The sequence below is a fragment of the Pinus tabuliformis genome, chromosome 4_2 (genome assembly GCF_031772625.1).
Source record: "Pinus tabuliformis cultivar Carrire ecotype Pingquan chromosome 4_2, CPIR1, whole genome shotgun sequence".
Taxonomy (NCBI): Eukaryota; Viridiplantae; Streptophyta; class Pinopsida; order Pinales; family Pinaceae; genus Pinus; species Pinus tabuliformis.
Window position 1 is genome coordinate 422684636 of NC_142304.1, and position 27039 is coordinate 422711674.

At 38.6% G+C, this 27039-nt stretch overlaps 1 protein-coding gene across 1 annotated transcript in view; it reads right to left on the reverse strand.

Annotated features, from left to right (window-relative positions):
* Positions 1-27039, reverse strand: part of MSH2 (MUTS homolog 2) — a 220453-nt gene that overhangs the window by 141227 nt on the left and 52187 nt on the right. The window contains exons 9-10 of the mRNA XM_089428792.1: positions 20416-20526; positions 19049-19175 (exon numbers count right to left, since the gene is read on the reverse strand). Of these exons, the coding sequence (XP_089284918.1) occupies positions 19049-19175; positions 20416-20526 (238 nt within the window). The remainder of the gene's footprint in view (positions 1-19048; positions 19176-20415; positions 20527-27039) is intronic.

The following is a 27039-nucleotide window of genomic DNA, read 5'->3' on the forward strand; positions in this document are numbered from 1 at the left end:
ATTTGTGCAGCTAGATTACAGTGACACACTCTGTAGTTCTCATTGCTTGCTATCCGAGGCTCGCCTTAAACTCAGTAACTTGCTATGAATATTTGTGGTTCATATTGATCATACATGGCTTGTATCATCTTTATACACTATCCTGTGTGACTATGTTCTGTGGCTCAGTTCAGTGGTATCATTCTGCATAGTAGAATGGCATTGTTCTGCATACATCAGTGCCATCGATCTATCTACGTTGATATCACAGTGATCGCATGGATCATATTCTCCAGAAGAGGCATAACTATGAGTTACAGAAATGTGAGTTTCCCTTTTGCAGTAATGAGTAGTGATACGAATTGACTTCTGGACAGAGATACGAATAACAAGTGCAAACAAAGATAAGGCATGTGAATGATATGTTTCCTGTGGTATTAAGAATTACTATGTTACGAGTTTCAAGTATGGTGCATGTTGCTACAAAATGTGTTAAAACCGTGATGCTATAGTTTATATTTGATCTGAGTTACTTTAGAATTTTGAGATCTGAGTTACTATAGTATACACATGATCCGAGTTGATGCAGTTTGTATTTGATCTAAGTTACTTCAGAAGTATACATGATACAAGTATGTTACAGTTTTTGATCCGAGCTCCTACAGTATGTGATGTGTGTTGGTAAGTTACATATCTTATGTGAATATGCTACAATTGCTCTATAATGCAACTTGTTGTATGCGACAGTGATCTAGACCGTGATGGTTGACCTAACAAAGATATGACATATGAAACAGTGACCTTGTATAATAGAGACTTGGTATAGCAATGATATGTAGGGAAGCTTGTCAAACATATATATGATAGTATGAAGATATGACATGGATGGACTATGATAGACGGAGACTTTGCGCAGTAGTGACCTAGATATATGATGGATGGCAACCCTTCCTATACATGATACTTCTCTTTGACCTAGGAATGTGATTGTGATACAATGATAGTAATCCCTGAATATGGCAGAATGATCTATGAACTTAACAACAATAAGAAAACAGTAATCTTGACATGCAGTCACGATGGAGTTGGTTAACTACAACATGACAAAAATGTGCCCTTATTATATTGATAAATGTGAGTTAGATGAGTTATTCCGAGAGTAAAGCATTGTCAATCAGCATATCACTTTCTTGAATGAACTGAAGTTAATCCAGCAAAGAAGCCAACCTGAAGTTTGGACTTAAAGAAATTTTCAAATATGTCACCTTGAAAACTATGGTAGTACTAAATCCGAAGACCAATAAAATTCATCTCTTAGTCAATACATGGAACCTTGACCAAGCTAGCAGCTCTACAAAGGTTCTATAGTTGGAGAAGATAAGGCACCTGTGTTGAAGATATGCATTTGTTGAAGAATGTTTGGTACTGACAAAGAAGAAGGTATGGTAAGATTGCAAAGGTATGTACAATTTTTATGTGCATTTTATGGGTCAAGATTTTCTAAGGTTTTGTTTGTAGGCCTTACAGAATTGTGTAGTCTTGAAAACTCTTGGTATTTAGTGTTTTTGTACCCTAGTTTAGACTGAATAAACCCTAGGAGAGAAACCCTAACCCTATCTAATTGTTCCCTAACTTTTGGAAAATGATATTTAGGGTTTACAAGCTGAGTGTACTTTGATATTAAAATATCTCGAAACCCTAGTATAAAAGAGTTTTTAGAGAAGGTTTCTAGGGTGTGTATTAAACCCTAGCAAAAGGTGGATTAAGATAAAACCTAGGGCTTGAAGATAAAAACCTAGAACAAGATGTTTTTGTTAAAAGTAAAAACCCTAATAAGGGTTAGGTCAAGGAGTATATAGAACCCTAGAAGTACTCTTCTGAGAAATTATGGAAACCCTAGATTCACAGGATTGACATCATGTTTTTATCTTTGTAAAATTTGCTTGGTTGTACTTGCTAGTGAGAATTGTGGGCAAACAGTGGCTATTAAAATTGTGGAAGCAAGATGAGAAGGATGGAAGAACAAAGTAAAGCAAAACTCATGCTTCATGATGACTCTATGACAATGATGAGCATAATGGAAAGAGGGAGTTGCAAGAACCCTGACGATATTGAAACTTCCAGCTGATCAGTTCATTCCAAGAACACATTAATGATAGAAAAGATGAAGCAAATCCTTGTTACAATATGAAGATAGAACATGGAAAGGAATGATTGACTTTAGAGGGAGCGAGTAGCAAAATTTGACACCTTGATTTAAAGCCATTATGATTTGGCAAGTCCAATAATGATGATTTGTTTGAAATATGATTTGGCTACCTAGAAAGTCATATTGCAAAAGTATATGCAGAGGTTGGAAGGATAGTAGTTGACATATTTTGTTAGATGATATTGATGTACCTACAATTGTGATTGCATGGATAGCACTATTGTTGACCTAAGAAACCAGATTCATCCTCCACCCCCCCTCGTGTCCTGAATCCCACGAATTGGACATGATTCTCTAGGACACGTGTCTAATTCTCATGTCCAATGTATCCTAGAATGTGGGATTCTCGTGTCAGTGTGTCCTAAAGCGTGTCCCAACGTGTCCTAGAGTGTGTCCTGGAGCATGTCCCAGCGTGTCCTGGAGTACACCCATCTATCATTGTTGAAGATTGCAAATACACAATTTGCCTCTTCATTCATCATGTTGAAGAGGTTAAGGAAGGTCAAGATTGCTCTTGGGGCCATGGTTATTTCAGAGTTTTGGTCTTTTTGGAGAAAGACAAATCAAGCAACCTCAAAAAGAGACAAGCGCACAGTGTTAGATGATGCTTGGTGTGAGAGGGTAGGTCTCACTATTAAAATCATGGACCGTATCATTGCTTTGCTATGATTTGCAAAGACAGGCCAACCCATCCTAGGAGAGGTTTCTGAGGGATGGTATTCCATGATTGAGTCCATGAGGACAATTATTTTATAGAATGAGTGCCCTGAGTATGAGACATCATCAGAGGCCTTCTTCACCACTATACAAGATATTATTGTCAACAGATGGGACAAGAATTGCACAACTTTGCATTGTCTAGCTTACTCATTGAACCCAAAATACTACATCCATGAGTGGCTAAATGGTGGACCTTCCCATAGATTCCCTCCTCACATGGACGGTGAAATTTCACAAGGGGGGAAGGATGCATTGAGGCGGATATTTCAGGATAGAGCATCCCTTGACGAGGTGGAGTATGCCTTTGCAGAGTTTCCACTGGCACTGGTCGATTTGCAGGATATGATGTTATTAGAGACAGGGGGCTAAGAAGCCCTATTCTTGGTGGGCAACTCATGGGGCAACAAGCCCTGCTCTACAACAGTTAGCCATGAGGCTCCTCTCTAAGGTGACTTCACCCTCTTATTGCGAGAGGAATTGGAGCACATATGGGAATTTGTATAGTGTCAAGAAGAGCGGGCTTGAGCAATCTAGGGTAGAGACAATGGTGTATGTGCACACCAACCTTCATCTTATTTACAGGCAGAGGGATGAGTAGTTGAAGGGAAAGACAAATATGTGGGATGTCTTTCCTAATGATTACGTTTGGACAGCCGTGTTGAGTTGGCATTGGCCAACTTGGATCTTAATGACACAGTGCTAGATCCTATCAATTTTGATGATGGTGATACTCTTGAGGGGTCACCCTCCACACCAACAGATGTAGAGATTACATCGGATACAAAGGAGGATGCTACAGAGGAGAGCAGTGGTGACCATGATAGATTTTGAGGATGATGATGATTGATGACTGATGAGCTATCTACTACCTTGAAGTTGTTTTGTATTTGCTATTTCTATTTTCCATAAGCATTGCTACTACCTATGTAACCCATTTTGATTTTGATGACTTAATGAGAAAACTGCAGTTTGAAGTTTCCTCTCTTTCTCCTATTGGACCATTGATGAATCTGTCACAATTGTATTTGTATGCATAATGTTACTTTGTAAAACTTACAAATTTTAAATTTACAATGTAGAATCTAGATCTATATCTGAATTTGTATCATGAATGAGAATTTTGTGTAAGAAATATCTAATTTTTAATATATATCTATATGTGTGTGTGTATATATATAATAAAATAATATATAATGTGTCATGTTCCGAGGGGTCAGCGTGCCTATGTCGGACACTCGAATCTTCGTGTCCTGTATGTCCCGTGTCCCCGTGTCAGGTGACTTAGTTGATGACTTAAATAAGCATGAGAGTAGAATTGATACTATAAAGTTGAGGCAAAACTCTGTTATGAAGGAAGAAAACATGTGCTCGCAGCTGTGGGAAAGTTGGACTCCTTGAAGAAGATAGATGAACCAGTTGATGCTAAAGTTGCATGATGATTGACGAAATCTAGAAAGGTCGAAATTTGATATGATGTGATGATATTAGAAGCTGAGAAACACTATCATGAAATGTGAATGAAGGTCAAAGCTAAGAGGGAGTAAGAAATCTTATTCCCTAATTGAGAGGGAGTAAGAAATCTCCTCCATGATTGAGGAGTAAGGACCTCCTCCCTGGATAAGAGGGAGTGATGGTGGACACCATAGTCTTCATATGTGTCATGCACTAGGCCAAGACTAACTGCTATACATCAAGTGTATCACACTGGGAGGGAGAATGGAGGATTAATAAGCATTGGCATTGGTACTTCTTGAGGATTGGGAATCCAAGATAGGAAGTAGTCCCGTGGACCGACACTCTTTGAGGATCTAACAAGGTATCCAAGATAAGAGTGGTCGAAGAGGACTGATATTCTTCAAGAACTAGAAATCCAAGATAAGAATAGTCTTGGAAGGACATACCTTGTGAACATTTGGATGGGGTATGTGCCTTGAGAAGATGAGGTGTCCATATGTATGCATCCCAGCATTGTACTCTAATCTTGTGGAGAGTTACAGCTTGTTAGTCAAAAGGGCTTACTATGTTGCTATTTGACAATGTTGGTTATATGTTGATGCTTAAAAATGGCTTATCAATCCAACTCTTCTTATGAGAATACTTCAATTTGAGAAGTATCCTTGTACGGGTTGTGGAATTATAAATACCTCCCTAGTTAAGAGGGAGTGTTAAATAATGTAACTAGGTTTGATCTTCATAATGGCATTTGTACCTATATCATTGTATATTTTATGTAAAAGAAAAAGAAGAAAAAGAAATTTTATTATTACTTTATTAGATAAGCATGTTCTTCATGCTTCTAGGTTTTGTTGAATCAAAGAGTCAAAGTCCTATTTGGACCAACTGAAAAGAAAAAGGAAAAAGGAAAAAGAATATTAAAATACATAAATTAGGTCAAAAACCCCTCTAGATGCCAAGTTGGCCTACCTATCAAGTCAGCTCAGCCCCAAAGAACAAGTCTATTTGTACCCCTCTAGATGTTGAGAAATCTAGGGGGCGACAAGTGTAGGTGATTTCTCTTACTTTGGTAAGTGCTTGTGATGTATTTTTAGTGTTCTCTATCATCAAATAGCTACCAAATCATAAAGAACAAGGAGACAATAGGACACAAGATATAGGCAATCAGTCAGGGCCAAAATCTCTCCAACTGAGAGGAAAACCCATCAAAATCCTTCTCTTCTTATCGAACTTCAATTGACGAATTCCAAGACCTGTGACCCTTGACCAAGACCCTCCAAGACCAAGTCATCCTTCCTTCTTGATGAGCTTTCCTTAGACAGCTTCCAGCAACAAACTTCGACCTTCCAACAACTTCGACCCCAACAACAATTTTTGCAACTTCGACCTAGCAGTTTCAATAACTTTGACCTAGCAGCTTCACAACTTCGACCTTGATGCACCTTCGACCTAACAACTTCACAGCTTCAACCTTGCAATTTCACAGCTTCGATGCAACTTCAGAATTTCATCTAGCCCAGAAACTGTGGAAACAAAAGAGAGAGAGACCCAAAAACTTCAACCTTGATCTTCTTCTTCTTCTTCGCCCTTTTCCAGCTTCTATTTTGAGGAGATCGAACTTGCTTGAGTGAGTGTGTAAATGATGTCGAATTCCTTCTTACTTATGGGCTTGTGAGGGGTACAAATTGCTATCTTGAGGCAGACTTGTCCCTTCATGTAGGCCAACTCGATCTTTGTGCCATGACGAGGTCCTGGAGGGTCTTTTGACTCTATTTTGACTCAATAAATTTTTCTTTACAATATGTAACATGCCCAAATGGGTCTTCAATACATGACAATGACTCAATTGACTTTACGACAAACCTAGAAGCACTCAATGGGTGCTTGACCTAAAAATAAATTTCCCTTGAGCATAAAACACATCCCTCAAGAATACAAATTATAAATTTATTTTTCTCTTTTCATTAAATACATAAAATCACGATTACATATGCCATTATGAAGACCAAACCTAGTTACATATTTCAACACTCCCTCTTAACTAGGAAGGTATTCATAATCCATACAAGGTCCTTGGACATTCTCAATCTGAATAATTCTCATAAGAAGAGTCGGATTGGTCACCTATCTATATAGCATCATATCATCCAACATTGTCATATAGCAAGGCCTTGACTAATAGCTCTATCTCTCCACAATATCATTGTCACTCTCGGAACATACCCCACCCTAGTTCTCTCAGAGTATGTTCCACGAAAACTATTCTTATCTTGGATTCTCAGTTCTCAAAGAATATCAGTCCTCTACGACTACTCTTATCTTAGATGCCCTACCACATCCTCAGAGAGTACAGATGCCAGATGCTTATCCAGTTCTCCATTCTATCGTCTCAAGTGAAGACAAGAAAGATGTGTCTATCCCTCCCTCTCAATTAAGGGGGAGATGCCCATTCCAATAAAGGAATGTTCTCATTCCTATAAAAGGAGTGTACCCAAGCTCCCTCTTAATCAGGCACTTGACCAAAGCTCCCTCTTGACCAGAGACTTGCTTCCAGCAGCTCTTTAAGTGGAGATCATGGGACAACTAGTTACTTGAAGAGCTCCTCCTTTCGATGTCATGAACTTCTTTTTCGTTATTCAAGAGTCTTCATCTTTTTGGGACTTCTTCGTAGGGCATCAACCATCCATCACTTTCATTCATGAATCATGTCAGTCATGTCATCCTTTTTTTCATTTAAAGTGATCTATTAGTCCATATCTGGCCATTCCTTCATACCTTGCTACCTTCTTCGCATCATGTTTCCTTCAAGATCTTTCGTCCTACCACATGAGTGTCAGTTGTAGATGTCATCTACAACCCTTCCTTTGGTAGCCCTGCATTAGCCCATCCAAATATTGCTCAAAAATAGGAAATGAACATTATATCAAAAATACCTTTGTGATGGTCTTTCACCATGACATCTCCTTGTTTGCATCAACATCTTGCATATATATTGACAAATCTCCAAAAAGATATACAATGTCAAGGGTCTCTTTATTTTTCAGACTTTATTAGGATCTTCATATCTTTCCCATGGAGATATCATAGTCAAATCTTCTAGTCCTTGGATGTTGATTGCCTTCTCCATAGTTGCATTTTAAATGATCTCTTCCTTTCTGTATTCACACATTTCCTCCCAAGAACTTCCAATCAGAGTTCCTTCGACTTTGTCAACCACCTCATATTTCATATGAGGACATATTATGTTGATTTCATCTAGTCAATGTTTGAACCATGCCTTCAAGCATCCTTTCACAAGAGGAGATCCTTTCTTTTGATCATGATATCTACAACCATATGACATGACTCTATTTATCAAGTACAAGCATACATATCTCATCTCTTTCTTTTGGTCATCTAGACTTCCTTCAGTAGCTTCCTTTATTGAAAGAACTGCATTCCCTTGAAATGCTTCACTTCTTTTGACATCATACCATCATCCCATGAATCCCATACAAGTTGGAACTCTCGGCGAGACACTTGCTTCTTCTAGAAGGTGAACTTTCCAATGAAGATTCCAACGGAGGATCTTGATCATCCTCATCCTGCAAATGCTCCTTTGAATGATGTATAATGATCTCTATACTAGATGACTTTCTTTATCCCATAAGTACTACTTATGCTTCTAATGAGATTACCAAGAGCTACATCCTTCTATAGGTGATAGCCATAGACTTCTATTTCCGCTATCTTTCATGCTTCTTTATGATGATGTCACGAGCTCTTGCTTTCAATTGTATGCTTCTATGATGCCATCTCTTAACATGATGCATCATATCATGCTTCTAATGATTCCTACCATGATAGTTATACGTTACAACGGAAAACTTGAAACAAAAACTTGAAAAGAACTAGGTGAGGAAGACTATCTCAATCATAGTAGAGATCTTTTACTTCCTCCTTGAATTTCTTCTTTTCAGAGTCTTCCCCTTCTTCAGTGATATGGGCTTCTTCCCTTCCTCTTTTGTTGTTGTCCTTCTTGAGCATTGGATAATCTTTCTTGTAGTATCCATATTCATGACAGCCATGGCATTGAACCTTCGACATGTTCTTCTTCTTTTTCTAAGGACCAAGCTTCCCAAACTTCCCTTTTCTTCTAGCCATCGTAGCAAATGTTTGAGCTTGCTCCCTTGATCCTACATCGATTTTTGCCTTCAACCTCGTTTCTTTAATTCTGCACAATGACCATAGTTCAATGAATGGAGTAGCTTCCTTCTTCCCATAGATGCTTGATGTGAAGTTGCCCCATTCCTCTGGTAGTGCATTGAGCACTATGGTAGCCATTTCCTTGTTAGACATTATTTCTCCCAACTCTTGGAGTTGGTCTCTTATTTCTGACACCCTCATAAAGTATGAGGCTATTCCTTCTTCTTTTGATATCTTCATCTTGTAGAGCTTGAGCTTCTTCTTTCGGCAGTTCAATAATTAAACCCTTAACATGACCAACGAATTCATTTTCTATGAGGATCAAATCTATCCTCTTCTTCCATGCAAGAAAGTTTGACAACCCAACCAAATGGTTGCTCTCCTTGAAATATGAAGTCATTTTGACATATTCAAATATAGATATAAAAATACTTACTTGTCAAGTGAAGATACTCCTAGATGATGAAATCTTCATCTTGATGCCTTCTTGATTTTGATGATGAAGTAGATAATAGAAGATATCTTCTTGGTGAAGATGCCTTTCTACAAAAGTGATCCTTGGGTCAAAGCGAGATCACATTGATTCCTTGATGATGATGACAATGCTTTTTCCTGATATTCTTCCTTCAGGACAATGCAAGTTAAACTTGTTTCACAACCTCAAATTTCGACCCTTCTTCAGAATTTTGGATTGTTGTAGTAGTTATGCAATTTCAGCCTTTTCTGCAATAAGCCTAGTTCACACAAGTGGCTATTAGATGGACAAAGTTGCCTCCTTTCTACTTTGCTTGACTTGACTTCTTTTCCTTGTTATTTCGGTTTGCAAAGGCGACCTTTCTTGGCACAGAACTTGCACCTTGATGGTGGCTGCAATTCGATACTTGTCGTTGAAAAAGGATGTGTTAATACTTTGCACGTGTGGAAAATATAGCCCAGAAAAACAAACCCAAAAGTGCTTCACTCTTCCTTCCTTGTGATAATGATTGTAGAATGTGTGAGTTTCCTAAGAACGCTACAAGTGTGGAACACTCTTTGGATGAGCTAGGGTTTTGAGGTCTTCATTGTTGCTCTTAATTATTCCCTTTCAATATGATGTGAGGGTTAGCCCTTCTCGATGATTGATGCTCTTGATGTTTCCAAAATGATCTCTTTATACTTTAACCCTAGATTATCCTTCTTCACGTTGCCCTTCTTGATGTAGTCACCTTAACTTTGAAACCATGTTGAGAAATCTAGGGGGCAACAAGTGTAGGTGATTTATCTTACTTTGATAATTGCTTGTGATGTATTTTTACTTTGCTTGATTAACTTCTTCTTTTCTTATTAGTGTTCTTGTTAAATTGGCAACTAGGGCAAAACTCCATATGGGTTGGCTTATTTCTGGCAACTGATATTTTTATTGGATCCCTCTCGTCGAGAGGTGAAGGATTGATCCAAAGATCATCCGATTCCGATAAGTATTTATGGAGATATGAATTTATTTTGTTTATGTAATTATTATCAAGCCGACCAGCACATATGTAGGCTCTAGAAGCCCAACTGACGTGTCTATTCAACCTCTACATTTTTAGTATAAATAGATGAGGATTTTATGTCATTTAAACACATATTCTTAAGTGATCTCCTCCTCTCCACGTCTTGGGTTTTTGGAGAAGGAGTGATACACCAAGAGTGATATGTTGGCCTTATGAAAATGCCCTAGCCGCAGTACAGCGTCGTCATGGTAAAACGCTGGTCATGGTAAAACGCTGTTATACACTATCAAGGGTGCCACAGTCATCAAACCATAGTCTATAGAGGATGTAATGTTCTCGGATCTGTAAAGTCATTTATATGCAGGGCATAGAGATTAATACACAGGTCATGACACATACAATTGATGCGCTGTTCATTACGCTGGTCAATAATACATTGATACGCTTTTCATATATACGCTAATATGCTGTTCATTACACGCTAACACGTTGTTCATTACGCTGGCAAATGGAAACATGTATACGCTAGGAACAGATCTCGGGTTTCATCTTTGGAATCCACGTACAGGTATACATGGAACGTTGCACTCAGGCCCTAGATCTGGCACCACAATGGAGATATATATATATATACGCAGGAGCTGGCAGCATGGTTTAAGGTAAATCAACATCCCTCATCTACGCAGTGAAGGAAGCTTCCAGAATGCAGTAAGTGGAGGCTTACACGCTGTCAAAAGAAACTAATCTATTCACTATTGAAGAAGCCCTAATACATATACAGCACAGTCCTGTTCATGCAAAGGAGACAGTCAAATGGAGCCATCCTAACACGCAATTGTGAAACCTGTTATGCACAGTCCTAGAAGGCTCCCTCAAGCAGTTCTAAAGGAAAGTAAGACGTTGGCAGCATTTAAGGGTGCCCTAGGGCCACAATCATCAAGTGTTTTATGCAGCAAAGGAGGCATGAATACACAGGAAAAGAAGAAAAGAAGAGGCCTTATTCGTTGTTATGAAGAGATCTTATCAGCAGAAAATGAAGGACTGATCAGTAGCCCTATACGTTGTAATAAGGAGGCCCTGATACGCTGGTAAGAAGGAGACCAAATCTGTTGTTCAAACTGCAGTACAACCATGTGCCCTAGCTTCAGTAGAAGGAACCATAATACAACAAGGTTAAGGGACTGTTTGAGCATCCCTGTTACAACTGAGTGAGGGTGGTTTCTTCTTGTTAGAAGGCTGAGTTAAAAACCTATTGGGGTATCATTGGAAGAACAAGGATATTGTTTATGCTGCTATAGGAAGACTGTGTGCATTTTGTATGGGTATTTGTGGGCTCAGATTATTACCATAATATATGAAGTTGTCATGCATTGTACTGTTGAGATCTAAAGCTATTTGATGGTTGTATGATGCTGCTAGAACATGACATGGACATAAAGGGCAGCATAATGATGAATGAGGTCATGGACATAAAGTTCAGCATGGTGCAGTATGCAGTGGTGCAGCTTGAGAACCTGATGCAGGATGATGATAGGTGAAGGAGTCACCTTGGAGGATCAGTTGAAGCAGAATGTCTTCAACTGATCTCATCGTTATAGGAGATGATCTATGCTCAGATCTAGACAAGTCAAAGTGTTGACTTCTGTTGTAAATGTACTCTCTCTCTCTTTCTCTGTTGAACTTTGAAGATAAAAGAAGATTTGATCAAAGGGTTTCCCCACACATTGTGGGGTTTGTCCCTGGCTTGCGCCATATCTTGTGTCCTCTTGTCTTGGCTTGTCTTCTGTGTTTTATATTTATGTTCTATCTGCAGTTTATCTTAATGCTGTTGTGATAGCTAACTATGAAAATTTAAAGAAATTGCTCTAGCATAGAACATTCCAAACCTTAACATGGTATCAGAGCTGAGGTGAAGACAATGCCCAAGCAAGAGTGAAAGAGCAATCACCGAAGACAATTGGGACAAGACAGAAGGATCAATGGGTTCCTCATAATTCACCTAGGGTGAAGTCGAACCAGAGAATGTTATCAGAATGGCGCAGTGGAAGTTTCTGATGGCCCATCTAATGATCACTTCATTGGGAAGTTCGGATCTAAGGGTGGAAGGAAAGGCGGATGCCTTGTTGAAATAAGTTCGGCCGTTGTGCATGGCAGAGACACATCTCTTGATGAAGATAACAATCATTCCTGGGACATATTCAATAATCAAAGGAATGACTGGTAATGCAGGTCATCAAGGAAGTGGTCGACTCCTCCACGAGAGCAAGAAACCCCAAAATCTCTTTTATGTACCTGATCGCAAGAAGAACTTGATGTCCATCTCGGAAATGGAAGTCAAAGGTTACAGGGTGGCACTTATCGTGGAAAGGTACGTGTTTGAAAATATATCCTTCAAAGATGTTTTTGAGTTCAGGGTTGTATCAAGTTGCAGGAAGTCCACTGGGGACCATGTCCATTGACTCAGCTCCGGAGGTCTGTGAGTCAGACGGTGACTAGGATGCCTGAATTCAAAATGAAGCATGAAGGTACATGTCTGAAATGTACCGAAGGAAAATATTATAAGGGGACCATTCCCCTCATGCAGCAGGTTCACGGGTTTGGAACAACCCGAGGAGTTTGAGAATCATGATCAAGGAATCTCATATATACAGGTGGAAGAAAGCCCTCTATGGCTTGAAGAAAACACCTCGGGCATAGTATGAGAGGATTGATAGCTGTCTAATGAAGCTGAGATTCACTAGGAGTGAAACCGATCCAAACCATTACTTGAAGGTTGTGGATGATAAACCTCTCATACCAGCACCTATGTCTGACAGGTGCAAACCCTCTCATTTATAGGAGACAGAGGAAGTTGGATTCGGAATGTGGGAAGATAAGCTGCAAGCTTGTGATTGCCTCGAGGATCTTAACTTTCAGAAGTTATATGGTAATGATGTTGGACCAGATTTGGGAAATGCCTTTGAGTTTCATAAACTCATTCGCATTGATGTTCTTGGAGAACCTTCGTTCGAACATATGTGTTGCAGTTAGCATGGTGAGCTCATATTTGGTTGAGCCTCACTGGATTGGTACCAAGAATCTTCGGAGATATCTTCAGGGCACAATCTCTCATGGATTGAGATACACTGCCGAAAATATGAAACCACATGATTATTCGAATGATGAGTGGGCAGGCAGTGTGGAGGATCACTAGAGCACTTTTCGGTGTTGGTTCTCTTTGGATTCTGCTTCGATGCAGGAAGCAGAAATCAGTCACTATAAGCACCGCCAAGACCGAATACATGGCTATGAGTATGATCTCGTATGAAGCTGCATGGTTGCGGAATTTCTTATGTTAGCTGTTTTTCTCTGTGACAACCAGAGGTGTGATTCGATTATTGAGGAATCTTGTATTCAACAATTGCTCCAGCAGACAGACATCAGATACTGCCTTATCTGGGATATGGAAAGTCGATGAGCAAGGAGGCTCCATCGCACTGAGATGATATACAGGTTGCTAAAGCCTCGGGGGAAAGATCAAATTTGTGATTTTCCCGAATGACTTGGAGTCATCAAGAGACCTTTGTAAAAGGGTCCTGCATGTTGCATACATTGAGCTCTGGGAGCTCTGGGGGGCTTGCAGTTATACTGGAGCAACATACGACCACAGGGTGACTCACCCTCCCCTAGTGGTGCGCACTGGAACAAGATGATTCGCTCTCTTGTGGGACAAGATGATTCGCTCTCTTGTGGAACAGGATGATTTTCTCTCCTGTGTAGCAGGATTGATGTGTTCTCCTGTGAGGCCTGGATTGATGTGTTCTCCATGGCGATTGTAGCAGGATTGATGTGTTCTCCTGTGAGGACAGGATTGATTAAGTTCTCCTGTCGAGGCATCCTACCCATGCAGTCTGGGACTCATGGGAAGTACCTCTCATCTGATCAATGAGCAAGGAAATGAAGTTAGGGACCATAGTAGTACCGATGGACGCATCGTTGTATCTACCGTACTCCCTACGCTAGGATGTCCTCCATTGATCTGGGATCAATGATACTGGTCTGGGACCAGTGGTAGGAGTTGTACATACTATGACGCTGACTTCGGGTCGACTGAGACTGGTCTGGGACCAGTGGTACATACTCCGAGACTGACTTCGTGTCAGTGCAGGACTGGTCTGGAACCAGTGAGAGTGGTACATACTATGACGCTGACTTCGGGTCCGCTGAGACTGGTCTGGGACCAGTGGTACACTCTCTGAGACTGCGATACTGGTATGGGACCAGTAGTAGGAGTGGTACCTACTATGACGCTGACTTTGGGTCAGTTGAGACTGGTCTGGGACCAGTGGTACGCACTCTGAGTCTGACTTTGGGTCAGTGGAGAATGGTATGAGACATTCTCGATCAATTCTTCTTCTTCATAGTTCAGCAGAGCTGAGCAGAGTAGAGCTAGCAGAGCCAACAGAGCTGAGCAGAGCAGAGCTAGCAGAGCTGAGCAGAGCTAAGCAAAGCCAACAGAGCTGAGCAGAGCTGAGCTAGCAGAGCTGAGCAGAGCTAAGCAAAGCCAACAGAGCTGAGCAAAGTAGAGCTAGCAGAGCCAGCAGAGCTGAGCAGAGCTAAGCAAAGCCAGCAGAGCTGAGTAGAGTAGAGCAGAGCCTGCAGAGCAGTGCAGGGCATTGATGGCAAAGATAGTACAGTCGGACATATGGATCAGCAGATGGAGTTCCCCCTAGTTGAGAGGGAGTGTTAAATTGGCAACTAGGGCCAAACTCCATGTGGGTTGGCTTATTTCTGGCAGCTGATATTTTTATTGGATCCCTCTCGTCGAGAGGTGTAGGATTGATCCAAAGATCATCCGATTCCGATAAGTATTTATGGAGATATGAATTTATTTTGTTTATGTAATTATTATCAAGCCGACCAGCACATATGTAGGCTCTAGAAGCCCAACCGACGTGTCTATTCAACCTCTACATTTTTAGTATAAATAGATGAGGATTTTATGTCAGTTAAACACATATTCTTGAGTGATCTCCTCCTCTCCATGTCTTGGGTTTTTGGAGAAGGAGTGATACACCAAGAGTGATATGTTGGCCTTATGAAAATGCCCTAGCCGCAGTACAACGCAGTCATGGTAAAACGCTGGTCATGGTAAAACGTTGTTATACACTATCAAGGGTGCCACAGTCATCAAACCATAGTCTATAGAGGATGTAATGTTCTCGGATCTGTAAAGTCATTTATATGCAGGGCATAGAGATTAATACACAGGTCATGACACATACAATTGATACGCTATTCATTACGCTGGTCAATAATACATTGATACGCTTTTCATATATACGCTAATATGTTGTTCATTACATGCTAACACGTTGTTCATTACGCTGGCAAATGGAAACATGTATACGCTAGGAACAGATCTCGGGTTTCATCTTTGGAATCCACGTACAGGTATACATGGAACGTTGTTAGCACTCAGGCCCTAGATCTGGCACCACAATGGAGATATATATATATACGCAGGAGCTGGCAGCATGGTTTAAGGTAAATCAACATCCCTCATCTACGCAGTGAAGGAAGCTTCCAGAATGTAGTAAGTGGAGGCTTACACGCTGTCAAAAGAAACTAATCTATTCACTATTGAAGAAGCCCTAATACATATACAGCACAGTCCTGTTCATGCAAAGGAGACAGTCAAATGGAGCCATCCTAACACGCAATTGTGCAACCTGTTATACGCAGTCCTAGAAGGCTCCCTCAAGCAGTTCTAAAGGAAAGTAAGACGTTGGCAGCATTTAAGGGTGCCCTAGGGCCACAATCATCAAGTGTTTTATGCAGCAAAGGAGGCATGAATACACAGGAAAAGAAGAAAAGAAGAGGCCTTATCCGTTGTTATGAAGAGATCTTATCAGCAGAAAATGAAGGACTGATCAGTAGCCCTATACGTTGTAATAAGGAGGCCCTGATACGCTGGTAAGAAGGAGACCAAATCTGTTGTTCAAACTGCAGTACAACCATGTGCCCTAGCTTCAGTAGAAGGAACCATAATACAACAAGGTTAAGGGACTGTTTGAGCATCCCTGTTACAACTGAGTGAGGGTGGTTTCTTCTTGTTAGAAGGCTGAGTTAAAAACCTGTTGGGGTATCATTGGAAGAACAAGGATATTGTTTATGCTGCTATAGGAAGACTGTGTGCATTTTGTATGGGTATTTGTGGGCTCAGATTATTACCATAATATATGAAGTTGTCATGCATTGTACTATTGAGATCTAAAGTTATTTGATGGTTGTATGATGCTGCTAGAACATGACATGGACATAAAGGGCAGCATAATGATGAATGAGGTCATGGACATAAAGTTCAACATGGTGCAGTATGCAGTGGTACAGCTTGAGAACCTGATGTAGGATGATGATATGTGAAGGAGTCACCTTGGAGGATCAGTTGAAGCAGAATGTCTTCAACTGATCTCATCGTTATAGGAGATGATCTATGCTCAGATCTAGACAAGTCAAAGTGTTGACTTCTGTTGTAAATGTACTCTCTCTCTCTTTCTCTGCTGAACTTTGAAGATAAAAGAATATTTGATCAAAGGGTTTCCCCACACATTGTGGGGTTTGTCCTTGGCTTGCGCCATATCTTGTGTCCTTTTGTCTTGGCTTGTCTTCTGTGTTTTATATTTATGTTCTATCTGCAGTTTATCTTAATGCTGTTGTGATAGCTAACTATGAAAATTTAAAGAAATTGCTCTAGCATAGAACATTCCAAATCTTAACAGTTCTCTATCATCAAACAAAATCATAAAGAACAGTGAGATAATAGGACACAAGATATAAGCGATTAGCTAGGGCCAAAACCTCTCCAACTGAGAGGAAAACCCACCAAAATCCTTCTCTTCTTATAGAAATTCAATTGACGAATTCCAAGAATTATGACCCTTGACCAAAAACCTTCAAGACCAAGTCGTCCTTCCTTCTTGATGAGCTTTCCTTACACAACTTCCAGCAACAAACTTCAACCTTCCAACAACTTTGACCCCAATAACAATTTGTGAACTTTGACCTAGCAGTTTCAGCAACTTTGACCTAGCAGCGTCATAGATTCGACCTGACAGCTTCGATCTAGAGGTAGCGTCACAGCTTCGACCTTGCAGCTTCACAACTTCGACCTTGCAGCGTCACAGCTTTGACCTTGCAGCTTCAGAATTTCGTCTAGCCCAGAAACTGTAGAAACCCTAATGAAAGAGAGAGAGAGAGAGAAGCCCAAAAAATTCGACCTTGATCTTCTTCTTCATCGTCCTTTTCCAACTTCTATCTTGAGGAGATCAAACTTGCTTGAGTGAGTGTGTAAATGAGGTCGAATTCCTTCTTATTTATAAGCTCGTGAGGGGTATGAATTGCTATCTTGAGGTCGACTTGTCCCTTCATGTAGGCCGACTTGATCTTTGTGCCATGACGAGGTCTTGGAGGGTCTTTTGACTCTATTTTGACTCAGTAAAAAAAACTACAATATGTAACATGCCCAAATGGGTCTTCAATACATGACAATGACTCAATTGACATTATGACAAACCACCAAGCACTCAATGGGATCTTGACCTAAAACAAAAATTCCTTTAGCATGAAACCCATGCATCAAGAATACAAATAATAAATTTATTTTTCTCTTTTCATTAAATACATAAAATCACAATTACATATGCCATTATGAAGACCGAACCTAGCTACATATTTCAACACTAGACAGTGTAAATAGAGGGAAGTTGGAGCTCATTTGAACACACACAATTTGCTCAATTGGTTCTGAAATTTCACAGAAGGAGAGTCGAAATCTGAAGTTGGAGAAGTGTTTGTGGAAGTTTTGCCTCATCATATCTCTTGATGAAGATTTGTTGTTGGTCTCTTGTTGTTGTGGATTTAGTGTGCAAAAGGAGGGTTTAGCTTGGCATCTAGAAGGCTGGTATTTTTTTGTGGTCATGGATCTTCGATACCTCACTTTGATCTGATTTTATAAGGAGAATTTTTTGGATTTTCCCCTTGGAGGGGTTTCGCCCTAGCTTGGAGCCTATATCTTATGTTGTTTTGTCTTCTGTGACCTTAATGTTTTTATTATGATAATTGCTTGATGAAAGGAGGAAAGCATAATAATAAAAATGCCATCAAACTCACAAGTAATTATCATGTAAAGAGAAATCTAATCTAAATCGTAAGCCTCTAGATTTCTCAACAGTGGTCGCCAATCTCCAAAGTCCATGAACCACATAAAAAAAAATTAAGTAATGTAATCATGAACTAATTAATGTAGTCATGAAAAGATTAGTTATTCGAGTGTTACATAACTGCTAGTTTCTTCTACTATGTAAACGAGATATTGCATCACTCAATAACAAATTGAATCATTCTTTCACATTCTAATGTGCAATCCCACCTATACTATTGTTTGCGTTAAAACTAATAATAAATTTATTTAAATCAGAATCATTTCATACATTATGATAGTTACACTTGTATCCATAAGTTCAAGTACGTGATCTACTAAACTCTCTAACTATTAACACAACAAAATTACAAATTTAAAAGAAGGCCAAATGATCTATGATTTTGACCTTTTTGACGTGAAATTTGATTCACTACCCTCAAATACCCCTATTGCAACCTGATTTTGCAATTTTAATTGGTGTCTGCAATTCCATCAATCCAAAATTATTCTTGCCAGATTTCAGGCCAAAATTGTCAATTTTTCTTCTTGTCATTTTGATTGACCAGAAAAGAGCAAATTCATAAAATGTTTAGACTATGGCATAAAGATCTATAATACTTACATAAATATATCATCCCTCATATTAAGTTGAGACATATTACATTAAAATTATTTTCATGTTACTAATTTTCATAGCAAGCTAATTGCAACAAAGAAAATTTAACTCAAATGGTACTGTGGCAGCCATTTAAGCCAAGCTAGCCTTCCATAATCAGCCCTGGCTTATACCTAATGCAATTAAAACATTGAGAATACTCACACTTCCAATAACATCAATCTTACCAAATCCATCATACGTCGATGTGCCGCGTCCTAGCTCATCAATTATTATTAGAGATTTATGGGTTGCTCCCTTCAAGATGGTTGCAGTCTCCAACATTTCTGACATGAACGTGGACACTCCTCGAAGCTGTCAAAAAATGTCTACAAATAAGTGACAGACTACAAACAACAAATATAAGAACCATAAAAGCTCAAGTAATTAAAGTATACAAAAGAAAGTGAGGTATGCAAAGGAAGTTGCAAAAAAAGAAAAAATCCGAGATGTCATAACAAACACATCACATTGCAATAGAACATGAAAAACTCTCTCTAGACACTGAACTAGACCAACGCGTGAGAATGAGAATGAAACAGAGAAGCATGCCAAAAGCTGCATCGCCAGTTTTCATGAGTTAACAAAGATTACAGAAAGATAAGTTTTAGGGTCTAGTTAGTAGTAACACTCTAGGATGATAAACCTTTCTTGAAAAAATATCATCTGAATCAAGTAGAAAAATGAAAGCAGCTCATGGTAAGTGTGACTTATGAAACGTTGACAGGTCAAGCATGATAAAGGTTAAAGGTAAGCATCTTGAACAAGATACACGACCCCTGTGATTCAGTTCTCTAAGACTAGTAGACAATAAATTAAGTATCACAGAATATCAAAGAAAGCACAAAATTTCAGCTCTGTAAAACCATAGAAGACCTACCCCAGATAAATTTACAAAAGTATTCAATGAAGTGGCTGTAAAATTAACTGAAAACCCTGAGGCTATCAAGGCTAAAAAACTACAAGTAGTTTTCAAACATAAGACTGCTGTGAAGAACCAAAAGAGAGATTATTTATAGCTCTATCATGAATATGAATGAAAATGTCAGTTGTTATTCCTAGGTGCCGCCTAGCAACATGAGGAAGAGAGTAGTAAAAATATACGGCGAGAAAGTCATATATGATTCCTAAAAGCTACCAAGCAACATCAGCAGTTAGTTGAAAAGTAATTATCAGATATGTCGACAGAAGATGACTCAGTATTGATGACAAACAAAACAATATATTGTGAAAAAGAGAAAAAATCCACCAACCAGAACACTGTTAAATTTTGACTTCTCATTTCCAAGAAGGTAACCATGTTGTTCACAGTTAACGTTAAACTGGAAAAGCTAAACCTCAGACAGCTTGGTGTGTTTATCTTCCCAATATGTTCTGATGTATATTTCTTTATCATCAACATCTCTTGTTAACTGGACTTGGAAGATGACTTATTTATTCTAAACTAAAATAATGATACTCCAGAATGTTCCTACTGGAGCTGAAGTGACTGAATAAAAGATTCACAGATACAGAGCAATAGTCACAAAGAAAGAATCAAAATCATTGTACTCACTTGGCAATCTCCTGCACCAACACGAGCAAATATACAATCACGAATACTTATTGTTGCTTGATCACATGGAACAAAACAACCAACTTGTGCCATAAGCACATTAACACCAACCTGCCATAATAAACCAAGAGAAGGTTTATAACATAATAAGTTGGTCACACCAAAAACACTCGTCTCAATGAACAGGAAAAGCACAAAAGATCATAAAGCCATGCTAAGAAGCAGAAACAATAAAGCCACATCAAATGGGAATGCAACGCTATCTAATATAACTCAGCTTTCTTTATGAAGCCTGTTTAACCTTTATTTCTTAAAGACTTCAAGCAATAAATAATTTCGTGAGCAAGGATAATCCCGAGTGGAAGTAACAATTTTATTGTGCTTTCCCACTGCATATACAAGATTTTAATATACTGAGTAACTACACCAGGTTGCAGTGGAAAAAGGGAAAAAATATATTACTAAATAATGAAATCAAGATGAACATCATGCATAGTCTCTCAAAGGGATATGACCAATCATACAACTAACTAGTATCAGAAAATAAGAATATAGAGTTGCCACAACAAAACTGTGTCCATTGCAGTGTTGTGAAAATTGTGATCGGGATTAAATCAGCGCGGGGAACAAATCGGAAAAAATCGGAATTATCGGGAAAAAATCGGAAAAAATCGGGAAAAAATCATTTGGTACAAAAATATTCATTTTTTTTCATTTTTTTCAATTTTTTTAATATCTAAACCATCTACAACATAAAATAAATACATTGACACATAAATATGATAAAAAACTAATATATAAGATGTTTAATATCATTTCTAACGCTAACATCACACATAACATTGAAGCATGTCCTGAATAGTAAGTCCTGACTCCTGAGTCCCAACTCAGCCTCAAAATATCAACAAAAAATATGATAATATATCTCATCATGTCATAATGTCATATACAATAAAATGAAATTCTAATCCTATTGATTTCCTCTGCCCCTTTCGCGAGAAAATGCCACAGCTTTCCCTTTCCCTCTAGATGTAGATGCTGGTGCCTGTGCTGGTGGAGATGGCAGTCTGATGTGCTCTAGAAGCTGAGGAACTAGAAGTAGGAGTTATAGGAGGTAGACCACGTCCTGTACTAGTGGCAGGGGTAGCCCGAGCAGGTGGTGTCACCTGGAAACATTACAATCTCCCAATCCTGAAATCCTGAAAAACTGATAAGTCTGCTTGATTTTAAATGAAATCTAAAATTCTACTTTCTCCATATGAAATCCAGTGAGGCTGGAACCACTCTCAAACATCCTGAGTCATTTCATGGTAATGTTAAAAATTTAAGTAAAAGGATGAAAATGAAAATTAACGAGAATGTCACTCTTACTTTAAGAATTTAACATTAACATGAATAGCATATCCATACTAGGGCCTAGACTTGATCATTAAGCTGCCCCACTCAAAAATTATTTGTTTCTTTCAAAAAAAATTGCATGAAAAAACCCAAAAAAACGTTATAAAACTATGTTGTTGCGACCCCCGGAGATTTTTTAAGTTTTTATCGCGATTTTTTCGTTTTTATCGCGATTTTTTCAATAAAAATCGGCAAAAAAAAATCCGGCGATCTTTTCGTTTAATTATCGCAATTTTATCGGCAGAGGGAAAAAATCGCGATTTTTTCATTTTATCGCGATTTTCACAACACTGGTCCATTGTTCTCTATGATATATATCAATGTCATTTTAAACATATAAATACATGAAGGATTTGCCTAAAAATAAACACACTAACTTATCACAATCATAACTAGTTGAGAAAAACAACCACACATAAAAATAGGAGCTAATTTAACTGTCATCTAACAACCCCCTAAAACCACTCAAGAAGGTTATTCATATAGAGACATTCTCTACTTGATAATAAGCAGTACAATAACAAGCTTTGTGACTAAACACTAACACATAAGACAAGTATTAGTTAACTATTCTAATACTCTCACCAACCCATCCCCCAATGAGACTTGTCTTGTCCAATGAAATCTTCATTATTCTTTGGTAAGACGCCCACACTACAAAGTCCTCATTTGGTCTGACTTGGTATTTATATTATGTACCTCGAACTTGAAGTCACCATCAGACTATCAAAGTCCATATAAAGGAACAACCATCCCTCGAAATACATGTCTAGTAGGAAGTCCTTCACCTACATGGTCCATTCAACTCCCTGAAGGAATTTCTTGAATGTGCAAACAACTCCATTGCCAATTTCCAAGAACTAACCAATGCATCTAATTCATTTTCTCTTTACTAGCATTAGTCCCTCGAACCTTACTTGATTCAATTCCAGCACACCTAGTCCAACATCACCCCAAGTCTACAACTAGCAAATGGCTAAACCAACACACAATTTTTAACAACTCCTTATACCGTGAACAACCTTCCCTTCAGGAACACTCAACAATAAACATCAAACCTCGAAGCACAAGTCTAATGCACCAAAACCAAACCAAGGGCATGCATGCCTATATAGGGATTACAGCCATGTGCACAATTACATTATGTAAATTTTCTATGTTGCACTAGTTTTTGGGACGAAGGAACAGAGGGGGCAAGGAGACATATCCCTGGGACAACTAGAGCACACCCCTAAATTTTTCAGGGGACAAGAAGTTAGGGAAGGCAATAATATATATATAGAAAGAATATATAAAAATTTGTAATTCACTATTAACATTTGTAGTTGCTTCAAGCCTGTAAGTAGAACAAGCTATACTATATAGTATTAAGAATAGCCCCTACACTTTGTCAATTTTGAAAAAAATTGAGCAATCTAAAAAACGTTGAGTGACACTCCATTATTGGCCGCTAGACATGAGCAAAATGCAATTTAGCTTCAGGAAACTTAAGTGTAACTATTTTTAGTTTACAACAAGGTACATGAAAGGTCTATGAGATAGAGAATTGTCTCCATATTAGCTTTTCTTTCTCACATTTCTTGTTAATGATGATTATGGTAAATGTCAAAGGCATTCTTTTTTCAATATGTTTTGCAGACTTTTATTGATGTGTTGAAAACTACCATTAAATACTTTGGTTCTGTAAAGAAATTTGATTCATACTTTAGATTAAGAAAGTGATTGCATAGGAATTTATTTGATCATTTAATACCCAATCCAAGTCACTACAATCTGATTATTTTCACAATGGTTGATGTTGGGATGGTGAAAACATTAGATTTGAATGACTCTTGGAAACCCATGTACAATATCTAAAAGCTAATATGACCCAAAAAATGAGAAGAAAAATAGCAATTACCATAAGGGTCAGCGCTTTGAAATACTATATTTCAAGTTTTCTTGACATGGAGGCTTTGCTTCTTGTAATTTTGTTGCTAACCCAAATTCAAACCCATCATACAAAACCCATTTTTCAAGGTGCAACTTGTACAAAAAATTTAGAATCAGTGCAAGCCAAAATAATGGATGGGGCACATGATCATATTGTCCAATCATCAATCTCCATGATTGTAAAAATTGAAGATATAGGCCCAGATTATCCTTGAAATTTGCCTAGAAAAACCCTGAAATATGCCCAGAACATCCCTCAAATTTGTCCAAAAGGTCACTGAAATCTTCCCGACATGTCTTGTGGACAACCAACCAGTCCCTGATTCCTCGATGAAGTCCCCAACAATTTGGGGACATTTCCTAAGGGTCAACAAGTCCCCAAAATGTGAGAACACAACGTATGCAAGTTTTTTTTTCGGGGGGGAAAGTCCCCGTGCAACATAGTAAAATTTAAAACTTGCCCTAAATACAATTGAACCATATTGTTTTCCTTCATCGATTTATTCTTCCATGTGTTCCTTTGAAATCATGAACATAACCAGTGTCTCCATTTTTGCCATCCATGGTATGCACATGCAAAACAAGTTTGTCCAGCATTGGAATGCCTAATTCAAATATGGACAAATCCTTGCTACATTAGGTTAAGCAACACAACATTACTTCCCACCATAGACCACTTCCTAAGAGCTACACAATTTTGACCCATGCTCTACAATTAGGAGTTATTACATGTTTGAGATACTCACTCTTACACTTCTTTGATTTACAACTTGGTCAAAACACATAAAGAGACACTACACGTCCCTTCCCTCTATAAATATTTTAGCCCTTACAACATTCTCTCTTTGTCAAATAAACACCACGAAACCACCACAACAAGCAACTATTTCCCATGTGACCAACCATACTTTTAAATACAACTCACCATGAAGACCTCTTATTGACCTAGGCACATGTAGCTAGACTCAACTTTCCCACTTGGAAAGACGAGACCTACATGACCATTGCAAACAACATTAGAATATTTTTTCTGACCCTATAGAAACTTGGTGGACAATGACCTTTTTTAATCAATACAATTGCTAAAACAATACCTCTTACACTGTCATTTTCAAACTTCCTATGACAATAAGTTATGACATCTTAAATCTTTGTAATTGTTTTAATGAAGCCCTTTCCAACACCATACATGATTAAAATTGTCTTTATTTTGATCCAAAATGCAAATATGATATGCAAGTATTAAGGCCAAAATAGTTTAACATTAATAAAACCTTAATACGTCTATGCACACATAGATTTTCTTATGAGTGTGCACCTAACTACCATTCATATATTCCTTCGCTATTGTGATTCTTCACTCTGCCAATTTGCCTAAATTGCAATCATCCATATTCTTTGAGTCTTGCACTTCTATCTTAATCTATGTCTTCTCACATGTGAATTTGAGCATCGCTTGCTTGTTCCTACTACCTAGTTCCTTCCTTGGATGCAACAACAATGCTCGGCCGAGTTCATCTTCACCATACATAATGTTGGAGAATCTAGTAGGATAGCTTTTAAAATCAATTATCCTTATCCTTAATGGTTGCTTGTGAACTTTGGTTAGCTTCTTATTGTTCTTTATTAGATTCTTTTCATCAAACAATTATCAAGAGCATAAACCATGAAGATCATAAAACAATAGACACAAAAATTAGACTCCATGCCAGGGCAAAACCCCCCCAAAGCGGAAAACCCAAAAAGAATCTCTTATCTTCTTATAGAATCGATTTGAATGAGAAATCCAAGGCCCAAACTTAGGGAATCCATTTTACCAGCTTCTTCTATCAATTAGAGGTTGCACTCAAGCTAACAAGTTGCAGAACCAACACACATAGGGCCCTTTCGAGCTCGGCCGCACGCATGTCATCGCATAACATCTTGGCCACATACAGAAAATGCATTTATTATTAAGAAATGGATGTTGCCAAGCCATCAGAATTAGTGGTGAAAACCTATAAAAATGAAGAAATATCGATGGGTGGGAAGGAATGAGATACATATTAAAGGATTCCTCCCCCACCAAGTGACTCACATTTTCATGCTTCAATGATAACCCCACCACTTTTACTTTTGCTCCTGTTCTTGTTTCAACTAATCGGGTTCACTGCTTAGGCATTGCTTGTTGATTTGGGGTGGCATCAGATGTGCTCTAGCCACGAAATTTGGTGGAGAGGTTGGGGCACATGAGATCTCCAATACCCAGAAAGGGTTTGGGCAGATTCTAACAGATCAGGAGATATTAAAATAATTAATATTTTTAATGGGGTCCCTAAGTCTAAACTTAGGGAAAATAAAATATTAATATGTATTAATATGAATCTATGTTAGAATGGTCCCAAAAACATGGATCAAGCTAGATCTAATCTTAGCCGTTGATTAGGGACTTAATCTCGACCATTGAGATGTCAACAGGAAAAGTATAAGAGAAGGCTTGAGGGTCACTTGGAGAATACATCAGAGTGATCAGTCATTCTATTCTCTAGAGCGGGGTTTCCTAAGAGAGATAGAATCAGTGATCGAGAGAGCAGCTGAGGGGCATTGAGTACAGAGAGACAGAGAGGCAGAGATAGTGTCGAGATAGCAGCAGTGCAGCCAAAGAGAGATATGTAGGAGCAGCCAGTGGTCACGCAGGGCCACGCAAAGGCAGCTAAGTGCTGCGCAGAGCTCCAGAGGGGCCAGCGTAGCTGACGCAGAGGCCCAAAGAGCTAACACAGGGACAGTGCTGGGCTAGGAGAGGTTGACGCAGTCTAGATTGGGCAGATGTTGGGTTTTCAGGGGCAGATTGGTGCTAAGTAGCTGCCGGAAGGATTATCCGGGGTTTCAGCTAGGAGATTTGTCTGAAACGGAGAGGTATTACTGCTATTGAAATTCTCTGTTGGGTAGGCCAGTTTCAGCACCCAAATTGTACTCTAATATTGCTTAATAAGAAAACCCTCAGCTAGTTGCACCAGATTTCCCGCATTGGGTTTTTCTGAGGACATTAGTCCAAAAATAATAGTGTCATATGGTGTGTTTGTTCTTGTTTCTTTTAGTTGTTGATCTGTAATATGTTGAGCATGCACTAGTGTTTATTTTCAATGTTTACATTGTAAATAACTTGTTAAGGAAAATAACAAGTAGGTAGGAATAAATCAGATAAAGTGCATGGAGAGTTTCTAACTAAGTAAACTTAGAAACTTCAAAATTGCTTAATATTCATATCCATAATTCTCTTTCTGATTCAAAGCTTTTTTTCTACCTGTTTAAATC